A 21,008-nucleotide genomic window follows, 5' to 3' on the forward strand; every position below is an offset into this window, starting at 1 on the left:
GGTGCCGGATCCCTGACTGGGCTGGGACCGAGCGCCCGCGCACCCGCCTCCCCGTCCCGCCCCGTGATTGGGCTGGGCCCGGGCTCGGGCTCGTTCCCGCGGCGCCGCGACAGAGCAGTGGGAGCGGCTGGGCACCCTCGCCGCGCCGGCCCCGGGCGAGGAGCCGGTCGGTGTCCATGTGGGGACGGACGGCAGCCGGAATCGGGCCGGTCCCACCCGCTCGCTACCCTGAAAAGTCTGAGCAACTTCGGCGCTGGGGACGAGGGCGTCCTGCAGCTCCGGCGCCGGGCTGCAGCAGATGGCCGAGCGGGAGAAGCCCGTTCCCTGCACAGCGATACCCCGCAGCCGACTGGGCACAGCTGCGGCCGGCAGCGACCTGGGGAAGGGAAACCGAAATGTATCATCTGAAATGAGGCTTCGCATGTCTGGCTACGAGCATAGCGCCGAATACAGCTACGCTGCTGTTATCGTTCTGATTCATGCGATGTGTGGGCTGGATGAATTCTGCTAATCTGAATGGTTATATCCTTTTATGATGTCTGTAGTGCTGACACAGGAGTGCACAAAAGGGATGGCTTCCTAGTTTGACAAAACCAGAAGGTACAAAAATCTACCCTGCAAAACAAGTTCTGTGGAAAGCGGAGAGATTATAGTGGAATTTTATTTAGCCCTATAAATTCATGTTGATAATAAGATAAAAAGAATTTAAGACACCATGAAACACGTGAAACTACTGCTAAATGCACTATCTCTTCTTTCCTGTTAGTACCATGCAGACCAGGTATGCACTGAATTCTTCAAAATTGTCCATGGAATTTTGTGCTAGAGAATGGTACTTAGTTTAAATCTGAAGAAAAAGGAAATGGGGGGGGGGGGGGGGAGGGAAATCAACAGTTCTTACTGAAAGCAAAAGAATTAGTGTCACTAGCATGAGATTCCTTGTGTTCTATATTTGATAGCAGTTCTTAAAATCTCGAGTTTGTCCTGGAATTGTGACTGCATTTTCAATCTGCATGTCAGGTAAAAGAAACAAGTTGAAGTGGTTAAATGAGAATCATAGCTTTAGATTTTGTGGAGACATGGTGTGTTAGCACACATGACCTAATAATGAAATAGTTGTTTGTAACTGGTGAAATAACTCAAAAGAAATATAAACATGTCTTATAATTAGTTCTGAAAGCAGTAGCTACTTAGGAGAAAAATTTCTTAAGGAGCATTTTACTGATTTTCGTGTGCAACATTACTCATGTAGTAACAGTAATAGCAGGCAGCTTATAGCAACGTAACATGATGTAGTATGCTGCTACTGATGAATATTTCTACTTATACATGTGTATGAACTTTTAAAATATTCCAGGGGATTGGTCTTTGGCATACTGCATATAAAGATAATTCTGTTTTATATTATCATTAGAAGAACAATAAGCAATCAGCTTGCTTTTGTGTGAAGTTGTATACTATTTTAGCAGTAAGAAATTCACATGGATTAGTATTTATTCTTAATTGCTTTCAGTGCACAAAAGCTGGGAGAAGTAGTATCTTTAAAATAATACCAGAATTTCCTGTTGCTCTGGTATATGTCAAATCAGTATGCATCAGTTTACAATCTTGCCCACAGTGCTGTGAGTCTGCGGTGTGAAAATTTGCATGAGCAGGCTATGCATCTTATGGTTGTCACTTCTTATGTAGGGGTGTCAGAAGTCATGGGCCAGCCAAGGCTAGAAAGTCCTGACCAAGTTTGTGAAGAGTCTGGAGTACCACTTGAACACCTCCCACGTTCATTCTTAAAAACTAAAAAAAGAGCAGTGTTTGAAACCAGTCCTGACATGCCAGAGATTATGTGAGTGCGAGATGCAAAACCTGCACAGTCTTTAGGGGTTTAAAAAAAATCAAGAGGATTTTTCCAAAATAGAGTGTGGAAGAAGGGTTGTTTCTTCAGGAACGTGCCTATTCCTAGGGCACGTTCCTACAGTGTGTGTATCATGGAATTGAAAGCTCATCTTTAAGCAGTTTTCCCTGTTTTCTCTGCTGTGGTACAAAGTACTGTTAAAATATTATACCACCAATGAAGTAGATGTGCATTGGAAACCTGGTAAAAGAGGAAAGGGGTTTTATTTAAAAATACAGAGTGAAACAAAAAAATAAGATGGAGTGTGTGTGGTGCCTGAGATGTCTTTACAGCAGCCAAGCACCATAGCAGCATGCTGTGGATCCAGCAGACTGGCAGTCTTTGTTGACAGGGGACAAAAGCTGGCAGGTCCTTACTGTGTCCTGGCCTCTTCCTAGGCTGGCAACCATTCTAGGCTTCAGATGTGCCTTTGTGTACTCTTTTGGAGGAGACATTGCCCTGTGTCTCTACTTTGTCCTGACTGTGGGTTATCAATGTTGTCTCCAGATCTGGGTGTCTTCTGAAGTGGCAGGGGGATGTCACCTGCAAACCTGGGCCTGCTAACATAAGCCCCTTAGAGCCCAGTTCCTGCTCAGTGTTAGCTTGGTGCCTCCACACTCAGGCACTCCTGTTCTTTCTCCAGTCACACCAGTCTTAGACTTTATTTTACAAGGTCTCACCTTTGCCATGTAGCTTGGATTTAGATGGTTAGTTCAAAGTTGCCTAGAAAGCAAAAAGAGCATGAAGGCAGCTGATTCTTTTTGCAGGACTGTAAGCTACTTTCTTTTGTAATTGTGTTTGTAATTTAAGTGCTTGTCATTGTCCACTTTACAGGTTAAATTTGGCAGTTTTTAAGCCCTAGGGAAAACCATAGTGGACTTGTGTAGGGCTAGTTTTGCTTTCCGTATTTCCATAGGTCTCCACTATACTTCCAATTTTTTGTGTTTTGGTCTTTCTATACAAACCCATTTCTAGATCTTTTCTTCCTTACTTCCTCATACTTCTCGTGCTCTAGGCAAGAGAAGAGGAATCATCTTCTGAGTCCTTTTAGTTCTGTTCATCTCCTGGAGGATTTGCATCTGTGTAAGAGTCAAAGATAGTATTTTGGAAAGCCAGATCTGATGGATCTGTTTTTGTTGTACCTTAAAACAGAGCATGGAGGGCGGAGTTGGTTGCATAGCTGTATACTATTATTTTAATATAGTCTCCAATTCCAGTGTGCTGATTACATCAGAACACCAACTTTTGTGGGGTTTTTTTTGCCATACTGGTGAATTGGTAATACTGTATATTAATATATATGAGAAGACAAATATTGCAGTTTTGCTGGTAAATTTATTTATGGGATACTACTTCATCTCTTTTTGGTTTTGGAATTCCTGAAGTTACCGAACTTCTTCAGTGCAGACACCTATCTGAATGTGAGATTTAAAGTTCATGGAAACTAATCTTTAGTTATGGTAGAGCAAAAAAAATTAATGCACAATAGGTCAAGACTTAATGAAAATAATACGTTCTGAATTTTTAACAAAGAAGGAGTCATGTAGGCAGTGTTGAGCTTTCACAGTTATTTCTTGCTCCACATCAACTGATTGTATGTTCAGTACGGTATGCAACAAGAAAAATGGCATTTTTTTTTCTTTGTAATGTCAATTAGCTTTTATCTGAATAGTTGATAGTGTCACCATCAGTGCCAGTGCCTGCTCATTTTCAATAACCTTGATATATATCCAGTTGCATTTGCAAGTTCTCTTGGACTGCTGTGAACTCTGTGCTCACATAACTGATGAAAGTCAGGTAGAGAGTGTATCAAGCAGAGTAGTTAAAACTGGGGCATTCAAAGTCAGTGAACTTGTTAAAATTAAAAAAAGTAGTTTAAAGCTAACTGAATTTCAGTGTTGGATGAACCATTCGTCTGCTTGAGTTGCTTTAAATGTCACCAGCTGCTTTCTTTTTTAATAAGAATTACTTTAGAGTTCAGTTTAGTTAATTCATAGTCTTATTGACAGAAGACCCAGCTTTTCAAATATTGGATTGCTTTCTATTATGACAAGGCAATTGGGGTTACTACCAATTAATTACCAATCCTGGTAACTGTTCCTTTTCAAGTTAATTCTTTGGTGAAGCATCTGCTGTTGGTTCCTTAATGTCTCAGAGTCACATAGTGCATGGCAGGTTCTCTTGGGAAAATTTGAGTAGGAAGGGTCATTACTGACAACATGGGAAGGAAGTAACTACCCTGAAATAGGGATTGTCTGATGGCTGGGGATTTTCTGAAGGTCCAGGTGCATGGTGCTTGTAGAAATGCTGTGTTGTGCAGGAGTGTGGTAGCTAATAATACTCTGCTGAGGAATTTTGAATAGTTTAGGTTCTGTGTGATGAGATAGTTCTGCTTATATCAATCCATTATTCTTCCAGTTAGATTGTCAGCTCAGCATCCTCACTACAGTAGTTTGTTATTAATGTGAAAAAGTTTCTTGCCTTACTGAAGACTGAGTATGTGTCCATCTCAGTTCCCATGAAACTGAAATGTGTGCCTCCAAGTATTTAAAGTTTGTGTGTCCTGGCTCTTCCACACTTGAGTGCAATTCTCTTGATTTAAACTAAAAGAGGGGGTATATCTGGTAATTTGTAAAATAACATCAGCATGTTTTACATAGGAAGTCTAAAAATATTACCTGGTTCATTCAAGGTACAACTGATCTTTTGTGTCTTATGCAGATAATCATGTATGATTTGAGCTGCTTCCTAGATGCAAATTTAATTTTGTTTATTCATCTCTTTCTTTCTAAGCTCACTGAAGAGGATGTGGAATGATCAGAAATAATGGTGAGTACAATTGGGAGGTTATTTAGGTAGTAAATGTAAGGTACTAAACCAAGTTTGTCAGCTGATTTAGTTCCCTTTTCCCTGACCAAAGAAATCTGTCATTGAAATTTTAATTTTTTTGTAGTGTGCTTTCAGAGAACTGGAATGTTGCCACAGTGTCAGATTTCAGCTTGGGCTTCACCTTAAAGAAACATTGATTTGACTATTATATATTCTAAAGAATAAATGCTTGATAGTTGTAAAATCCCTGTGCTGTGGTGTCATTTGCTCTGCTAAGACAAATTGTGTTAATTTGGAATAGTTTTCTTAAAGGTGTTATTTGTTAAATGATAGGATTGGAAGGATGATAAAATAACCAAATGTAAAGTATCAAATTAAAAAAAAGTACATTCAGAATTTCCGAGATTACAATAAACTTCTGTAGCTTTGTTTTATTTTTTCCCAGTGAATAAAGTAAAGATATTCTGGTAGTTAACCAGTGCAACAAAGGGCTATATTCTCTTCTCAGCTCTGTCACAAACCTTTGGCATGTTTTATTGCAGCTCTCCAGGTCTGTTTTTCCACATCTTCATAAGAATAAGATTTTCCCAGCAGTCGACGGTCAACCCAATGATCAAGTGAAATGTTTGAGTGACTCAAGAGAGATATCGATAGTGATATGTACTGTATTTCCATTTTCATGGTCTACTCACTGCTTCTAACGTAGGAGCTGAAAGTTGTCACTGGAAGACTATTTCTGGACTTGATCAACGGAATGGTTGAGGTAATTAAAATAAGAAATACAGACAGGGAAAAGAGAGGAAGAGGTTAGTTATTCTCAGGTTCTTGTATATGAGAAAGATTTTTTTTTTCTTCTTTTTTTCTCTATTTTGCATCTCTTATTTTAGCACAAGAGAATGTTAATAAACATTCTGGCAATAGTGATGCAGGAGTGCACCCATGTTAGCTTCCAACTTAATGCAAAAATATCGGTGTTAACAGCTGCTGTAACTAGGTAGTACCAGGTGAGTATCACTGATGGGAGGCCAGGAGGTTTGTGAAAAGATGAGGTACTGAAATTTGCCTATGCTGTGGATAAGTAGGGAGAAATGAGTAAAAGTAAGAAGCTAATGTGTGTGATCTTAAAGCTGCTTTAAGTGCTCTTTTTCTCTCCAGCACTGACAGTTTCATAATTAGTTGGGTGGTAGTTTATGATGTCTCTTTGAGCTGTGACCTGCTAGAGCAGAATACATACACCCTGTGCCATGTGCACTCTGCTGCTGCCTCGCCGTTGTCATCTCTGTGTTGGAGATAAGGTTGAAGCCCCACAGTTAATTAACAGTGGTGTATTTTTAGCTGCATCACTTCCAAGTGTATAGTTCAGCATTTCTACAGTGTTTCCTTAGCCAGCTTATGGCCATCTAAAGTTAGATGCAGAATCTTACAGACCAAGGGATTATTGCAGTTTGTGAAACCAGATAATTTTATCCATTAGAGTCAGGCTTTTAAAGTAGTGAACTGGTGGGCATTTTAACATTGAATGTATTTTATTCTGATTCCTAAACTACCTTCCCTGTTTTTTTAATTTGGAATTCCAGATCCTCTCCTAAGAAGGTGGTCCTCTTACTTGCTCAAAGGCTATAAAATGTGGATATTTCTCTTCTAGCAAGCCAAACTCGTCCTTCATTTCCATGGAGCTGAATGAACAAAGATCTGTCCACTTCTGTTTGAATCATCTCACCAAACATTTGATTCACCAGATGACTTCCCCCACAGAAGTAGCCCACTGTTTTATCAAAACTCAGAAGCAGAGAAACAGAAATCAGCATTTGTTTTCCTGAAAAAATGTCTTCTGTGTCAGCTCTTCATTCAGCTTTCTGCATTCTGTTTTAAAATGAAAAATACTTTGTAATCAGATGCAAGTGGAAGCTGGTGTTTTTCACTGGTATTTCCTTCTTAATTTTAGGAAGGTTAAGTACTTTGCTGTGTCAAATTGGATTTCCTAGCAGATAAAGCATCTGCATGCATTGCTGTCTCAGACTGCCCTGATATATACGAAAAGTTGCAGCAGGAAAACCAGGATGTTTTCTGCTCTGATATGAGGAAGAAACTTAGCAAACAACTAGGGGCATCTCATACAGGTATTTTCTAGTCCAGGTCCCAGGCTTGACTTTGTAGATAGGTGTCAATTCACATAAAGCAGCTAATGCACAAGAACAAATACAGAATCATCAAAAGGAACAAGACCATTCTACAGTAGAAGAGATGGGCAGAACATTTTTCTTTATTATAGAAATTAACTTCTGATGGGATGGAAGAGACCAGAACTGTAAAATTGCAGTTTATCTACCTGGCTTCCTCGACACAATTTCAGCTTTTTCCTACCACTGATGAAATCTTGTTTTTTGATTCTTTCATGACTGAGAGGACCTTTATGCTTCCTCCATCTAGGTAGAAATAGGTCCAAGAAAATGGAATGTTAGCCACGTAAGAGGGGCGAGTTGAGAGCAGAAGTACTTAGTACAGTCCTTTTTCTGGCTGTTACTCCTTCCCAAACTAAGGCACAATCTGGTTGTTCTCATGTTTACACAAGATTCTTTGTCTATGTAATTTGTGATTATATAGGATATTTTCTGTCATTCTGAGATGGGAGCATATATTGTTAACATGCTCCCTGCCATGGGATTATCCATAACAAGTAAGATTTTTGGCAAAAAACTACCAGAACTGGGATATGTATTATATTCCACCTCAAATCTGAAACTCTTTTTAGTGCACCTTATTCCAAGCTTGTGATTTAGAAATGTGGCTTGCTAGCTTAAAGTACAGGAGATGCTAAAATGGTTGGGGAAGTATTCTAGATTTCTTGTTCGATTTTTCCTTTTAGAAAACTGCTGGAGAGAGCCAGCCTGAAAATGGCTGAAAAAGCAAACGATTGAAATCCTTCTCAAGTCTTGGTGATTGATTGCCAGGGCAGCATTCTAGGATCAAAAATGTGGTGACATTTTATGGGACCAAGTCCCATAGCAGAGTGAGGGCAAGCGTTGATATTGATACTAATCCTCCAAGTAATGTCTGTGTTTAGACTTGTTTTCTAACAATAGGATTTAATGACAGCTTCACCCATTTTGTCTTTCCGTGAAGCAAAGAGCAGACATGTAAGCTCAAGAGTGGTGGGCGGGACGCTGCATATGAGGTAATGCCAACTTTAATGAGCAGAGAGGTGCTTTAAAATTGCATGTAACACTGTGGTGAGCTGTGTGATAAGAGCTAACATTGGCAACCACCATCTTGGCCTGACTTTGCTGGATATGGTGTGAACTTTCTGGCATTGGAGGCAACTCGAAAAGCACACTTTGTTTTAGGGCCTCCTTACGTTGAAGTCAATAGGATTTAATGGAGATGTCTGTAGAAGCAGGATCCATCTCTAAGTGGTGGAAAATACTGTCAATATCATAGGATTACAGTGGTTGAAAAGTGTGTGGTATAAGAAATGTCTGATTTAGATCTGGGAATTTTCTTCTTCTGCCCATACTTACCCCTCTGATGTTAGAAGTAGCAGTTATTTCTTGCATAGCTTGATGACAAAATACTTGGGGGACAGGAAGGTATTTTTGTTTTCTGTGGACATGTACAAAAATTGCAGATTTCCCTGACTAGAGAGCCGATAATCTAAGCTCCTTAAACTCAATATTTTGTAACCTGGAATTATAACAAATAAGTAGAATTACTGATTTTTTTCTTAACTCCTATTCATGACAGTGTAGCAACATTAGTTTTCGAGTTTAATTTTAGAACATCAGGATTTTATTAGGTTAAGGATCTGTGGCTTTCACAGAAGTAATACTCCAAAAGTGCATGCCCAGAAGACCCCCATTGCTGTACCTTCCTGGCCAGCACCTTTAAAGAGATGCTGTGTTTGGAAATGCTGCTTCATCTGACTCACTTTTCCTTGCTCCGCTTTTCCTTTATGTTGGTTAGAAATCTTCCCGTGTGAAAGATTACGAAAACAAGGGGCATGTGCAATAGCTCATATATATATATATATATATACATATATATATTTTAATACTTGTGGACAAAATGATGTTACAAGTTGTTTGAAAACAACAAAATCACCAATGTCTTCCATTTTGAGATGTGTATAGTTCCATAAGCATTAGTGCTTTGTAGCAAACTGTAGTGCCATGTTAGGACCAGTGCATGAGCCTAGTAGTATTTTTACAATTTCTGAGTGACAAATTTATTAGTAAACAGTGATGATAATGTAATTAACACTAGAAAGGATACAATAGGAGTGTCACAAACATGGTCTAAACATGCAGTATCCTCCCTTTGACAATGGCAATGCTATCCTTAGAAATGGAACTTGTTCGCTTAATGGGTTTCATAGAATCATAGTTAACTTTTTGATATTTGTCTGTCTGTCCATTGGCAGTAGTAAGCTAGGGTATGCAAGTATCCATAATTCTCATCCCTGTCGGTGTGATTCTTTTCTCTTAAATCTTTGTTGGTGTTTTCTTCCATTTTCAATTTTATTGAACCATCTATTACCCACCCTGTGATATACTCACAAAAGTATGAATATGCTAAGGAGTTTGTGTACATTCTGTACACATCTCTTACCTTCATATAATTTACAAAGCCTGTTAAGTAATCTTGTCCTTTTTTCAGACCTGACTCTATGATTATAGCTAGCAAAACATTATCCTCATTGTGTGATAAGTTAATAGTTGCAAAATGTGATGTGCTAATTATGCATAGAAGAGTTTTCTCCATTATTGCAGGAATGGGGAACCTTTTTTGGCTGAAATCCTATTGAATCTTAAAATAACTTGGGTGGATCCTGCATTTACATACATCTTAATAAGAGAGAATACGTTAAGGTCAAAGGCTGTTGGAAAACGATGTTGCAGGCTGTATCTGTGCAGCAGGCTGTCTCTAGCCAATGGATCAGAGATTCCCCACCCCTGTATTATTGAGAATTCAGTATCTTGTATTTTAGGTAACATCCAGTTTTGCTTTCCAGCTCTAAGCTAAATTTTAATGATTTCTGTCTCTCCCTCTGCGTTTTTCAGAAGGAAAGTTTAGACCAGGGAAGTAAAATTGATTTAGCACTCAGTGGGCAGCTTGGACTAGTCGAATAGGAGACTGGTATGATTCTTGAGATGTGCATTGCTCTGTGGATGGCATCCTCTGATTTCCTAGGAATAAGTCTTTTATTTGATGCCAGTGCTGCTCTTCACCCATTTCTCTCTTTCAGCTTAGAGAGGATACTGCATCTTTTTTTCCTGAGACCTGCCTGTAAATGGCCATTATGGGGAGGGAGGGAATGGGTAGCTTGGTTTTGTAATTTTGGTACGATGTATCTTTAAAGTAATTAATCAAAAAGCATGTACTTCCGTGCAATGACAGTAATCCAGGCAGAGTTAATGTATGTAACAGGGAAAAAAAAAAACCCCAACAAAACCAACCAAACAACCCTCTGCATCTAATAAATTTCTGAGAAAATTAGACAGGTGGGCCATTTACAGCAGAGCTCTGGGGGACCTGTGCTAAGAGTCAGGTTCAATTCTAAATGGACGTAGCTGTACCATTGAATAAAGTAGTTTAGTGCTTGGGAGAATCAATTGAAAAATACCTCTGAAACTGGAATGCAAAATAGCACAGTATGTAGGGGGAAGAATCCCTGATGCAAACAAAGCCATAAGATGATTTAATAAGAAAATAGAACTTTAGTAGCAATAACTGTTTTGCATGTGATAGTAAATAACTTGCATTAGCAAGACTGTACAGTAGAGTAAGTGGGTAATAACCAAATAAGTTTGTGGCGCTCTGTGCTGCAGGGAGTTGTGTGAAGAGTCTTCCTGAGAAGAAGGGTGAATTCTTCTTATGTTCCTCTCATTGGAGGGAATTTGGCACTTGAATACTAAGTTAATGAACATGATATATATATTAAAAAAAGAAAAATTAGCTTTGCCACATGTCTGAAGCACTGTCAGTGAGTGCTGGGGGAAGGGCAGACAGTTCTCTTTGAAAGGATAGCTGAAGTTTCCCTGTAATTTTTTTTTTTTGATTTGTAGCCTAGCACTTGCTCTGTTTCTCTGAGAAACTAAACTTATCCAAATACTGTACTGTGAAGAGAACCTGATTCTAAAGTTAGAAGCTTTTGTGGTGGGAAGTACTTTTTGTTTTCTTTGTTTATAAAGACCAATCTGAGGTAGTCTTTAAACAAAAACAAAACCAAAAAACCAAAACATTAGAGAGCACTTGACACTCAAAACATTTGTGCATGCCAAGCACAACTGTAGAATTCTAAAGATGTTACAGCAGAAAAGAATTTCAGCTTTGCTAAACACTGCTTTAGACCATAATTGATTTCAGCTGATGCCTGAAGTTTTGCAGAGGAATGTACTGTGAAGCCTCTGGTAACACAAAGGGTTATTGATCTTCACCTGTAGATCTGCATCCAGAAAATTACTTGCTATCAAAGGGTTGCATAAAAGAGCCACAGGAGTTCTAAAACTGTTCCTAGTTGACACTTCTCAGTGTAGATACCTCATCTATGGACGCAGTGTGTTCCAACATATAGTAGTGTATTCTGAACAGAATCAGAGGTTTAGATCAATGTGACTGCATTTCTTCTTCAAAGCTGAAGTAATTTAGACTGTAAGCTTCCAGCTTAATGGAAGCTTCTTGTGTTTTTCAAGCAGGGGGGTGAAGCACTTTGGCTATTAATAAATTGATAATGGAACTGTGAGGGCTGTGAGCATTTTTGCAGTATAAAGCGACAGGATAAGCATGAGAATGTCTAAATTAAGTGTTGGCTAATATGTAATATGCTTATGAAAACTAATTGATCTTAAAGATTGTAATCAGCTTAAATTCCAACGATTGATTTTTTGATAAAATTGGAAGCTGGCCATAGGGACCTTCATTTGATTGCTCTCTGATTACATTTGAGAAATTATGAAATTATGTGGTCTGTGATCAGCAAGTACATTTACATAACAATGAAATTATAATGAAAACAAAGTCACATTCATGCTTCAGAAGTATGAATTTTGTGGCTGAACAGAATTCTTCGAGGGTATATCCACTCAGAACAGGGGGGAGGAAATAAAGACTGATGTAGCCGGGCAAGCTATCTACATACACTTCCCAGTTCAGGCTTTTAATAATGATCTGAATTCTGTGGGCTGCTAGACTAGGAATTACTATTCACAGCAACAAAAGGAATCCCTTTGCCTTTCAGCTCTTGTACTATGGCATGACTTTTGCCTCAACCTCCTTGATTTAACAGCTTCTAAACCTAAGTGGAAGTGTCAGGTGCTACCACTCTTGGGTGTGGTATATCAAAAGGTACATTGACCAGTATTTACATGCTTCCTTTAGCAGTACTAAACTCAGATGATACAAATATATTCTGTTTGTATATCCGGTAGTGCTGCTGCAGAAGGTCTAGCCGTACTTGTGTTGGGAATTGTACCTTCTGAAACTGAGGGTATTTGTCAAATTTATGAGAAAAAAGGAAGTCTTGCAAAGACTTCTTGATAGTAAGTGGGAATAAATTGTACTGAGCTTGAGGATACTGACAGTTCACATGAGGATTAAATTGTCAAGAACTGGCAGTCTGTTTTTTGGGGGGGGGGCAGAAAAGCAAAAAATATTGAAGATAGAACTCTTTTTGATGCATAATGAATCTTAGAAATTACTGCTTCTTGCATCCTTAGGAAACTGGCTGATCGTCCTCCAAAACTAATAGCTTGCTGATCAGGTACAGAGCTGCAGAATGACAGTTCAAGTTAGATTCCACTGGATTTCTTTCATGGAATGATCCAGCCTTTTGCCCCTGTAGCACTTTGACTAGCACACAAAAGCCACTAGTTGAATCAGGGTGTCTTGTTCAACAGTGCAGAACACTAACCATGGATTCTGATGTCTGTTCGCTTTCAATCTCTACACTTCCTCCTGTGTTTTAGAGAAAGTGTCAGTGTTCATGATGTCAGCAGAGCGTGTTTCTGTCTCTGAGCCTATGTACCAGGTTATAATATAGACAAACTCCCAAGACTTTTACCCCATCTAAAGTTAAAGATAGAAGGTAACTTTCTTTTCAGTGTGTCCTGTGTAAGTCCTGTCTGCTTCTTTCCACTTCCCTTCCAAATGAGTGTGTTTGCAGGTCAGATGAAAGGCAGGTAGTTTGTAATGCCTTAGGCATGAAGAACTGCATGGAGAAACTGAAGGAAAGTGGCACAGGCCCACAAACCAAATCTTAGAGCTAGTATTCTAATTATGCATGATTCAAAATGTCTAGTGTAATGTAGTTATTACCAGTAAATTGAGATATGCATTTATACATAATGAAGCAATAGGAATTAATATACCAATAGCTTGAACTTCCTGCTTTGATTCTCAAATTTTGGGTTTGTTTTAGAGAATGTGCTGCCTCTGTAGAGAAGGGGGCAGAATGTATAGATAGGGACAGAAGCATGGCACCAAAACTGTAAATCAGGAACCGAGATCAGCAGAACTCGCCTTTATAACCTCTAGTCTGGTTCATCTCACTGTCCTGAGCATGTAAAAAGCAGGTCATGAACTAAGCATGTTTAGAGGCGAGATGAGGTTTCTCACCTGCTGCAGCTGTAGCAAGGAAAAGGGTGCAGAGTTTCTTACACAGTGCAGGGGAGCAACTGGTGGGAGAGAAAAAAACCAAACCCACAAAAAAATCACCCCAAAACCCAAGGCGACAAACAAGTAACAAAAACCACAGACTTAAATTGAGTGTAGTATTTGCCCGACAGCAGTAAGTAATAGCATGAGTGTGGTGAGAGAACTTATTTGGAGAATACTGAAATTAATAAGCACAGTACATATTTTTTCAGGTGTTGAATAGCTTTTTAAGAGACAGTATTTTCAGGTAACTCTAGCCACATAGGCAGCTGTACTGAAGCATACTGGTACCAGCCAGCAATAATGGCATCTGCAGGAATGAACCTGAAAATACTGGTAATCTTGTATATTTTTTAGTTCTTTAAAGAGATTTTTAACAACAGAAAATGAGATTTGATCACTGAAGGTCTTTATCTTCTGCAACAGAGGTTGCAATTGTCTTGTTTTCTTTATTTCACTTACTAGATAAAAGGGAATTTGGGTGCCATCTTTCTGTAAACTCTTAGTGTGTTCTCTGTAATTCAAGTCTCTTAGTGGATAATGCAGTCAATTTCTGCTGGCAGTTTGAAAATAAGAGAATTAGTGGCATAGCCTACGTCACTAATACTTTTCCAAGTTTAAACTTGTAATTAAACATGTAGAATACTGGCTTGTAATTGCAGAATTCCATACTTGTAGCTTAGCTTAATTTTGTAAGTGGGCTTAACTTGTGCAGAACACTTCTCCATGTACAGAGGCTCCATCCTCTATCTTAAGTAGAAAGAAGTGTCTTGGAGGAAGAAAAGGTGTGTCAAGTTAACTCCTGTTCATACTTCATAGCCAACCATTCATAAAGCACTGTGTTTTGGGTTTAGAATGGGAATTGTGGTTTTACCCATTTTTAAATATGTAAGGATTGCCAAATGAAGATACAAATATTATAAGAGAAGATAACTATTCCATGGTATCACAGGTTAGACAGCATGAAAGTCTTTAAGCCAATTTCTTCAAGAAACAAGAAAATTTCTAAGACAAAGTTAGCCCAGTGGTTAACCATGGTAATTTTTAATTCTTTAGAACACTATGCATGGTTTTAAAGTCTGTTAAATATTGTAATGAGTAAGCCATTGTATCCTTTATATGTCCCTTCAGTATAACCTGGGGAATGAGCTACTTCAGGATATCAGTGAAGTTATTTTCCTTTTGAAAAATACAACAGCAAAGGAGAAGTGTTATGTATAAATTCTTTAAAATTACGTTAGTACTTAATAGGCTAATGAATACTTATACTGAACTTCTGATACCATTCTTGCATGGATTAGTGGAGGAAATTATTGGTGTGACTACAAACTATGTACTCCCATTGCACATGTTTTACATGGTAACAGTGAAAGAATGTGTCCCTGAAAATTCTGATTTTTTCCAAAAGGCAGCTTGCTTTTATATCTATGCATCTTTGAGGATTTCAAGATAAGATTTTATTCTTTTGACACTGTAAAGAGGAACTGTTTAAAAATGAACCTGGAAACTCTGCACCTGTATACAAACTTTTTTAGCAATAAAGCAGCACAGGCTGAGAATGCACTAAAACTGCATGTGTCATCTGTTCAGAAGACAAATTAACCAAATTACTGTACATTCCACTCCACTTCTGAGGTGTACTTGCTGTAGCTTTGTCAAAACTTAACAACTTGGGCTGAATTCATATATTCTGGATATCTGCTTTGGGGACAGCTGTCCCAGCAGTCTTCAGGCGCAAGAGTTTCTACCTTAAACAGCAAGTAAACAAAAATTGTTATTCCACTCATTCTAAGATACATAACTTCAGTCCCTTCAAGGGTTGTTTTAGAGGGTGGCAGAAACTCTCTGCTTCTTGTATTGATTGCCTAAAAGTAACAAGGCCTCTCAGAACACTGTTTTATGGACATATTGTTTATTGTTCTGGTGACTGCACTTCCAAAAAATTTCTTCTGTGGTTGGTGGAGATCCTCCCAGTTTCAAAGATTACAGAAATGCAGTTTAAAAATTTAGCAGCTATTCTTCAGCACATACTCATTGTTTATTTAAGTCTATGCCATATAATATAATCTGTGGAACCAATACTTTAATGCTTCATAACAAATGAGGACCCAAGCAAGATAAAGTGATGGTTTTTTTCTGCAAAATAATCAAAGGAAAAGAAGTAGGCCCAGAACTCACATAATATTGGCAGTGATTTGGACTATATGAATTTCTGAGTTTCAGCTTTTATTTAAGAAGTTCCTTCTTCACAACTTTAAATATAATACAAAAATGTAATTGACAGCTTTCTTTTTCTTTTAGGGATCAGCACTAATAATGCAAAACAATTTAGCATTATTCATAATACAGATAAAATAGCAAGAAACAGTCTCAATGCAGAAACTAGAATGAAAGGGCAAAAGCAAACAGTCCCATTATCAATCACATTTCTTAGACTCATGCAACAACAACACAAGCACTAAGGAAGTACTACAAAGGTGGTATTAGAATTTGTGAGAGTCCCTCCTCTCCTTGCAGAACGACTGTTGACACTCCATGGTTTTGCTTACAACAATGAACTGAGACTATAACAACTCCCAAACAGAAAGCAGCACAGTGAGATTAGTATTAGCCTAAGTACCAGTTGCCCACCTAAAACCTCTGAGGTGCCTTACAGTGAGTTTTGTTCCCTCTGCTCCAAGCAGTTATTTTACAAATAAGACAAAACACAGAACTGGCAGCAGCAGCAATGAGGTCTGCAACCTGCTGGTCATATATATGGAAGGAGAAGGCAGTTTGCATCACTGGAATTAAGCTGATCAGGTAAATATAATCCTCTCTAGACTACCACAGACAACTACTAAACTTTCCATAAATTTCATTATCCCTTTAGGGAAAAACATTAGCCCTTTAGACAGCAAAGGGGAGAGGAAAAGGGACCTTAATCTTCCAAAAACAAGAATTAGGGATATTCTGTCCCAGTAACAAAGGGTAAGTAGTGCTTTCTTTTCTGTAAAATTATTTTCTAAATATTTGGAAATAAGCAGAACCAATTTTCAACAGAGAGAGGTGCCAATGAGCCAAAAGTAGGTTTTTTTTATGAAACATCTTAACTAGCCAGTTGAAGGCAACAGGCAGTCATAACTTCAGGAAAGCAGTGCTTCCACAATTGTGCAGAAGACTGTTCCTTGCTTTCATAGTTAACATTCCAGAAATGCTCAAATCTGTTCAAGGCAGTTCCTCACAGCCTTAGCTGGCAAAATTTGATTCAGTCCTGTTCCTGGGGCTGTACTTCAGCAGACTTGGCAAGCACATGGGTTGCCCTTTACCTGAAATGCAAACCTTGTGTTCTGCCTCCATGGTGCCATCCAGACTCATTGCAGCATCTGTGACGTGCTCATCTGCTGCTTTTGCAGGCAATGCACACAAGCAAATCTCAAAACTATTTAGGAGTCCATTTAGCAGTGGCTCACATATCAGATGTAGCTATGAGCCACATGACCAAAATCTAGCTGCCATTAAAACCAAGGCTGCCATTAACAATGTGTCTGTATTAAAAGGTAGGACAAGAGCTTTAGGTTTTTAAGAAGGTTCAGTTTGTAATGGTGGCTCTTGAATACCATCACCTTGTTAAGTATGTTTTGCATAGCTCCAGAAACCTGACTTCAGTATTTCTAAGTTTTTCCCCTGAAGTCATTAGAAAAACCAAAGTCAGATTTCCACAGCCTCAGCCACATACTGCATGGCTGAGCTGTTCAGTCTTCCAAGCATAACTTTAGTATGTCAGATTCTCAGGTGTTCCTGAAGGGTTGCACTTCATCATCAGTTCCACACACAAAGTGACAGATCAATACTCAGACCTGGTCTGGTGCACTATTTCTTCATAATGACCAAACTCAGCAGAGATGCAGAAACAACTCCAGCAGTTCTTGAAAATGGATATTAGTTGATTAACTCTTGCATATCCTGATAGTAGGTCATCTGAATCCGTTGAAGAATTTTGCCATTCTGTTACACAATTACTTTGTTACATAATTATTTTATCCAGCTTCCTTGTCAATAATTCTACACGACCACTTAACTCCACAAGCTTTTCTTTCATCTAGGAAAAAAGAGAAGAGTATTAAAATTAGCAAAAAAAGTCCTAACACTGGATCTTTGAATGACTTGCACCCCACTTTAAGTGGCTAAAGAGCAGTTCATTTTCAAGATGGGAAAATATAGAGGGGCTTGACCTCTATACTGCATGTTTAGTACTGACAAAAGCAGCACCCAGATCAGAGGGCTGCACTAAAAACTGGAGATGGATCAATGTGTACCAGTATCGGCCCTCCCAGGGACATAATGGAAGATGGAGATGGAGTTGCTGCAGTTTTACTATGATGAACCTGATCTTTCCTAGTTAACTCAAGTTTTCACACAGCCAGAGACCTTCTTTGACAGTATGTGGACAAACTGTTTCATCATTAGCTTAGGAATACAGGTGGACATTATGACTCAAAAAGCAAAGCCCAGATGCTTGAGCTTGTTCTAGTCAACAAGCAAACTCTACAGTCACATAAATTGTGTTTGCAGTGAAGTGCTGCTATATTTTTACTTCAATCATGTATTATTACTAAATCATGTCTCAACTTCAGAAGTTTTTTCTAGGTAAGATCTTAGCCTCACTTGACCTGTAAAAACACTCGGATCTTACAGAAACTGGAAGATGACTTGGAAGAGGACAAAACTTAAGAAATATAAAAGGCCCATCACAAGAGAAACTAAAACCTAAACTCAACCCCCCAAACAAGTAATGAACAAATTATAACAAATACTGGATATATTGGCTGTCTCCTACACACAATAACTTTATTTGAGCTTAGGCACAGGTAATTAGCTAACATAACAAGTCAGGTTACTGAAAAGAACATCCAATTTGAACACCAACACAGGAGGGAGGTCCTAGAGTTCTCTCTGAAACTACAAATACTGCCATGCTGTTTTGAGCTTACAGAGACATAAAAATGTAACTCTTTATATATAAAGAGTATATAATAACTTATATACTCTTTCAAATAAAAGAAAATTCTATTTTTAAATTCTTCAATAATATCAACACAAGTCATAATACTTAGGTCAAGTCTGTATAAAGGATTTTAGGTTCTTTTTTTCTTTGCAAGGTATAGAGATAAAAGGATAACAAACTTTTGCCAAAATTTAGCTAGAATTGGGTATGTTCTGTAGTTTAGAGCTCTTGGAAAATGTTTCACCTCTCTGCATTGAGTCAGTTATTGTCAAATAAGGCAGTATTTTCTCAATCTTAGGCACTAAAAGACCCCACATTTGTGTCAATGTTTTTGAATTAATGTCCAAAATTATCAGCATTTTAAAAGTATTTTCCATTATTGTGGAAATCTTACATTCTGCATGTGTTCCTTTAAGGTCACAGCTGGAAAATTCACCTTAGAAGCTTCTATAATCATTTGATTTTTTAAGAGGTAACTGGAAAACAAAAGGGGAAAACAAAAAAACCACAACCAGTTAAAAAACCTATAGTTGCACTATTTAGACAGATGATTTAAGATGATTTTAAAGCAGATACAATATTGTTGCCAAAAATAATAATTATGAAAATAGTCAAAATGTAACAATGGTTTTAATTTGGAATCAAGATCCTCTCACCACCTGCTATAAGTAATTTACAGCTGCTATAGTCAAATCCTCACCCTAGCATGGAATCACTTTGATACCTTACGTTAGCTAAATGAATCTGGACCTGAGGAGATTTCAGCATTGCACACAAGTAAATATGAAGTCTTACATTACACAAGGACACTCAAGAGGTGCTAGGCAAATCAAAGGGATTCACATCAAGACAATTTAGACATCAAGAATATTAAAATCCCACACCAATATGCTCAGACAAAAGTCAAACCACTTTTGGTAGCTGTAGGCTAGTTGTACAGTAACTTACAACTACCTGTGAATCACTGACCTTAAGAATGCAGTGTACTCACCACATGATGCTGTCCTTGAAGAAACAGAACAAGTCCCGGAGATGCGCCAGGTCACTGCCAGAAGAATAAAGAATGAAGCCCACGGCCAAGCCACAAGAGCGACAGAATAATAAATAATAAGCACTAAAAGGAGAAAGGGAAGTGGTGTTAAACAGAAGCTTTTGAAACCACAGATGTTGTATATTTGTCAGAGGGCATCAAATCTTCAGTTCCACTGGGGCAAAATCCAAGGCATAATAACGCTTCCTCCTCAAAAAAGTAATATGTACAAAAACAACATGACCGTAAGAAATTGGGCATGCTGTGAAAGAAGTAATCTCTCTAAGTGAAGTCGTTATTAAGAAAGAAAATGCACATCTTACTATCAAAGAGTGGTTTAGGATATTCTACTCAAACATGACTTAAGTAATGAAACAATGCATGTGCCAGTTGTAAATTCTTTCTAACAAAATAGATTATTACCCCAAGCAGAGAGAGGAACAAGAAAAAAAGTCAAAAAAAGAGCAAGTCTTATATTGAAAAAGTTCCCAGTCCTGACAGTTTGTAAAACAGCCTTTAAAAATCATTTAAACAAGCTATTGGTTTTGTAAGCCCCTAGATGACATTTTACATTCTTCCCGTTAGACTGAGTTACCAAACCTTGCAAACGGTAGATTCCTGAATAGGTCAGCACAAGTTTTTTATTTTCAGTATTAAGAAAAACCAACCAAGCAATAGCCACCCCTCCCCCCAAAACCAAACCAAACCAACCAAAACCCCACCAAACCAACCAAAACCCAGAGATGTTTTAAGAGACCTTTTAGGGAAGGAAAGAAAGGGACCTACAGGTTAAGCTGTCTTCTACTGCATTGCTCGAATGTTTCTCCCTACCTACAGAGGTTATAGCAGCAAAACTCTTTGATTTCAAGTGAGAACTACATCCCTACAAAAGGTTTCTCCATCCGAAATGTGAAACAGGCACAGAAGTCACTTGGGAGTTTGCCAAGCCCCTCAGAACCCCCTCGCACAAGCCGGAGGAGCTCCCGGCCTTGCGGAGCCCGGCTTTGCTCCCACTCACGGCAGGCCCGGTGCAGAACTACGGGAGCTACGCACCATCCCAGGAGGGCTCCCTCCAGGCCGACCAGCAGCGAGTCCTCCCAGGTCACATCGCTGGTGACTTCTGAGGAGAAAGAGAGAGGCGCTGCAGCCGAGAGCTCCCGGACCACCCCCCGCCCGGCCGCCGCTGCCCGCCCGAGGCCCGCGCGGGGCAGCGGCGCGTCCTCAGCACCCGCCGGCCCGACGAGGCACTGACTGAAGCAGACGAGGACGCGAAGCCCCGGCGGCTCCTCCCCGCACAGCTGTAGCGAGTCCCCCAGCACCGTCCAGCAGCCACGGCAGTGGAACACGGCGCACTCCTCCGGCAGCGGACCCTGTCGCCGCGGCGGCGATGCCGGCACCGCGGCCGGCGGCAAGGGAGACGACGGCGGTGACGGGGGCGGCGGCGGCGGGGCCGGCGAGGCCCAGGCGGTAGCGGCGGGGGCGGGCGCCCGCTCCAGTACAATGGCCCCCATGGGCTGCGGGTCCTGGAACAGCTGTCGCAGCCGCTGCCGCACCGCCATCTCCTCCCGCCAAGCGTTCGGGCGCGGGGTCCGCCCCCTTGTATCGCGATTGGAGGGTAGTTCGCA

The 21,008-nt window shown here is 39.6% G+C and overlaps 2 protein-coding genes across 2 annotated transcripts in view; one reads left to right on the forward strand and one right to left on the reverse strand.

Annotated features, from left to right (window-relative positions):
* CHP1 (calcineurin like EF-hand protein 1) overlaps window positions 1–14,935 on the forward strand; it is a 36,905-nt gene extending 21,970 nt beyond the window's left edge. The window contains exons 8-10 of the mRNA XM_059849471.1: window positions 4,682–4,717; window positions 5,260–5,480; window positions 6,295–14,935. The gene's annotated coding sequence lies outside the window, so the exon portion shown is untranslated. The remainder of the gene's footprint in view (window positions 1–4,681; window positions 4,718–5,259; window positions 5,481–6,294) is intronic.
* A 640-nt stretch (window positions 14,936–15,575) lies between these two features.
* Window positions 15,576–20,975, reverse strand: OIP5 (Opa interacting protein 5). Its single transcript, XM_059849469.1, has 5 exons — window positions 20,636–20,975; window positions 20,437–20,503; window positions 19,345–19,467; window positions 18,748–18,829; window positions 15,576–17,447 (listed from the first exon to the last, which is right to left on the reverse strand). The coding sequence occupies exons 1-5, from the start codon at window positions 20,940–20,942 to the stop codon at window positions 17,373–17,375; spliced, it is 654 nt and encodes a 217-aa protein (XP_059705452.1). The 5' UTR covers window positions 20,943–20,975; the 3' UTR covers window positions 15,576–17,372.
* Window positions 20,976–21,008: the final 33 nt, after the last annotated feature.

The sequence above is a fragment of the Haemorhous mexicanus genome, chromosome 6 (genome assembly GCF_027477595.1).
Source record: "Haemorhous mexicanus isolate bHaeMex1 chromosome 6, bHaeMex1.pri, whole genome shotgun sequence".
NCBI classification, from domain to species: domain Eukaryota; kingdom Metazoa; phylum Chordata; class Aves; order Passeriformes; family Fringillidae; genus Haemorhous; species Haemorhous mexicanus.

Excerpts from the sequence above, each read along its gene's own strand:
- OIP5 (XM_059849469.1), bottom strand. The coding sequence starts at position 20,942 with ATGGCGGTGCGGCAGCGGCTGCGACAGCTGTTCCAGGACCCGCAGCCC. Across the intron at positions 19,468-20,436 it reads GAGGGAGCCCTCCTGGGATG|TGCTTATTATTTATTATTCT; the intron begins GTGCGTAGCTCC and ends TTCTCCTTTTAG. Across the intron at positions 18,830-19,344 it reads TTCAAGGACAGCATCATGTG|TTACCTCTTAAAAAATCAAA; the intron begins GTGAGTACACTG and ends TTTGTTTTCCAG.